The 2,988-nt window shown below is 40.4% G+C and overlaps 1 protein-coding gene across 1 annotated transcript in view; it reads left to right on the plus strand.

Annotated features, from left to right (window-relative positions):
- Positions 1-2,988, plus strand: part of Faf2 (Fas associated factor family member 2) — a 46,426-nt gene that overhangs the window by 28,848 nt on the left and 14,590 nt on the right. The window contains exon 4 of the mRNA XM_013349153.2: positions 1,368-1,448. Coding sequence (XP_013204607.1) covers positions 1,368-1,448 — 81 coding nt within the window. The remainder of the gene's footprint in view (positions 1-1,367; positions 1,449-2,988) is intronic.

Genomic DNA, 2,988 nt, shown 5'->3' on the forward strand with positions numbered 1-2,988 from the left:
AGAGCTAGTGCCAGGACAGCCTCCAAAGCCACAGAGAAACCCTGTCTCGAAAAACCAAAAAAATAAATAAATAAATAAATAAAGATTACTTGAACACAAGTACACCCTGACACATCTAACCAGAGTGGCTCCTAAGAAATGATAGGCAGGTGTCATGTGTAGATCACGATGAAGAGACTTCCTGAGGGGACTGGACAGCGTGGCACACTGTTACCATACTGCTCAATTTGCAGTTTAAAACTTACGAAGTATTTAGTTTTTGAATTTTCCTTTAATATTTTCAGACCCCGGTTGTCTAGGGGTAACTGAAACTACAGAAAACAAAGCCATAGATAAAGGGAAGACTTAAGTTAGATGAGCCCTCAGACCTCCTAGGTAAAGATCCCCGCTTGAAATACTAGCATTCAACTGCCTGAAGCAGGCCAGCCTGGGCTACATAGTGAGTTCTGGGATAGCCAGGACTACATAGAGACACCCTGTCCCAAAACAAGCAAATAACCCAAAACAACAACAACAACAAAAACCCTTCCAGATTTCCTAGAACAATACATAACTCAAGGAGTAGTTCTCTGTATACCCCATGTTTCCTCAGCATGAACTGGCCTCACCTCGTGATTGAGACCCTGATCCCTATTCAGTTTATATCTCACTCCGATGATTACACAGGACATGTTAACACAGTCTGACAGTAAGCCCTGCCTGTGTATAACAGCAATAAGATAAGATTAACTAGTGTTATTACAGAGATTAGTAGCTATAAGGATTTGCCCTTGTGGTAATAGACTTATTGTTATATACAAATGTCCAAAGTAATTATCTCTCTTGATATTTCTGTGTGCCATATATCGATGTTTAAATATAAGATGGAGGGCTGGAGAGATGGCTCAGAGGTTAAGCGACCGGCTGTTCTTCCACAGGTCGTGAGTTCAATTCCCAGCAACCACATGGTGGGTCACAACCATCTGTAATGAGATCTGGCGCCCTCTTCTGGTGTGTCAGCATACATGGAGGCAGAATGTTGTATACATAATAAATAAATCTTTAATAAATAAATAAATAAAAGATGGAAAGAATGAATTTTGTTGTGTGGGGAGAAACTTGAAGTTGACAGTTAAGTATAAGTAAGTAGTTGCTGGAGAATGTTATGGAAATTAAAGACAGAAATTCTGTGGAAAAAACAAAAGTCTTAGGTGAAATAGTACCAAAAGCAGTAGCATTTAAGGATGAGATTGCCAGGAAGAGGACGCTGTGTTATTGAGAGAGGGTCACCATAGTGGGGAGATGGGCATGGGAATATGAACTAGCCATTTTCTGAAGTATTGGACATGAAGAGAATGGGGTCTCTAACTTTGTTTTTGGAATTTCAGGGGCTGCTTGGATGGGGTTATTACTTGATAATGCTTCCATTCCGGTTTACCTATTACACGATACTTGATATATTTAGGTATGTACCTCTGTGTTTATATGCTACTAGCCACAGTCTAGGCTTTGAAGTCTAGTCTAAGGCCCACTTAGACTAGAGTAAGCTTGATGCTCAATCATTTTTGACTAGCCAGTTTGTTATCAGATTAAATATTCTTCCTACACTCTTTTTTTATAGTAAAAAAATGTTTTAAATTGTTGCATAGTGGAAGGTATTATAAGTCACTTTAAATTAGTCCTGGCTATTGTTTGTAAGAATCAAATCAATCTGCCTGTGTTTGTTGGTCTTTTCCCTCCCCACACCATGTTTGTCACCGCTACATTCCTGAGTTAATCACCATGCCCTTTCCTTTCTAACCACCATTATCTATCTCCTAACTTCATACTCAGGAACTTTTACCCTAAACCACCTCTCCTCCACCTGACTGTTCACAGCCCCAGAAGATTTTCTTACTCTGAGACTACCCACTTTGCCATAGGTTGTTGGCATCTTTCTAGGCAGTGTTTTGTACATTTCCCTCTGCCCTTTTGGCAATGCTTAGGTTGTTAACACTGGCACCCTTTCGTGTATACACCCAGTTTGTTTCATACCTTAATAGCAAGTTTTCTCTGTGTACCATACAAAGGACTTAGCATGGGAAGCTATAGTGTGTTCAGAGCTAGGAAATGTTGAGTGTGACCTGACTTCTGGCAGATCAAGCTTAGCACAGAACATGGTCTAGAGCTACGCCCAGACTTTGTGAGAGACCAAATGTTCACTGGAGGCTGGGCGTGGTAGCACGTACCTATACTCCTGTTGAAAATGAGGCAAGAGGATTTTGAGTTTGGGAAGGGATGGGGAGAGTATGAATGAATGAGCATGACAGTAGGCCACAAATGGAGCTAGAAATACAATGTATACAAAGTGCCTCTTTCCAAATTCAGTGGCTTTGCTCTGTTTTGAGTAGCAGAGGCTGGAAATAAGGACCTAGCCACTGCAGATGTTCAGGGAATGAATAATAGTTTCCCCTTGGTCTCTCATTTAATGAGATCCTTTCTATAGCAAAGGTGGTTTTGTTTTTTGTGGTTTTTTTTTTTTTTTTTTTTTTTTGGCCCTTCTGTGTAGCTCCATCCTGGAACTCTCCCTATAGACCAGCTGGCCTCGAACTCAAAGACCCACCTGCCTCCGCCTCCTGAGTGCTGGGATTAAAGACTTTTGCCACCACCCGGCTGATGCAAACTTCTTGACTGCCTGCTTTGTAGTTTTCCCATCTCTGTTTTATTCAGGAATGGGCATATGGAATGATAAAATCACAGTAAAAACTGAGTTGACACATATGTCTTAAATAGATTAGCTGTGGAAATACATTGTATTGAGAAACAGTAGACTTTCTCGGGACAATATTTCTTCCTTTCTTTTGTTTTTTTGAGATAGGACTTCTCTGTAGCTTTGGAACCTGTCCTGGAACTAGCTTTTTTTTTTTTTTTTTTTTTTTTTGAGATAGGGCTTCTCATTTCGTTTTGTTTTTTGAGATAGGACTTCTCTGTGGAAAAGCCCTAGCTCTCCTGGAATTTGCTCTTATAGAC

The sequence above is a fragment of the Microtus ochrogaster genome, chromosome 16, assembly GCF_000317375.1.
Source record: "Microtus ochrogaster isolate Prairie Vole_2 chromosome 16, MicOch1.0, whole genome shotgun sequence".
Classification (NCBI taxonomy): Eukaryota; Metazoa; Chordata; class Mammalia; order Rodentia; family Cricetidae; genus Microtus; species Microtus ochrogaster.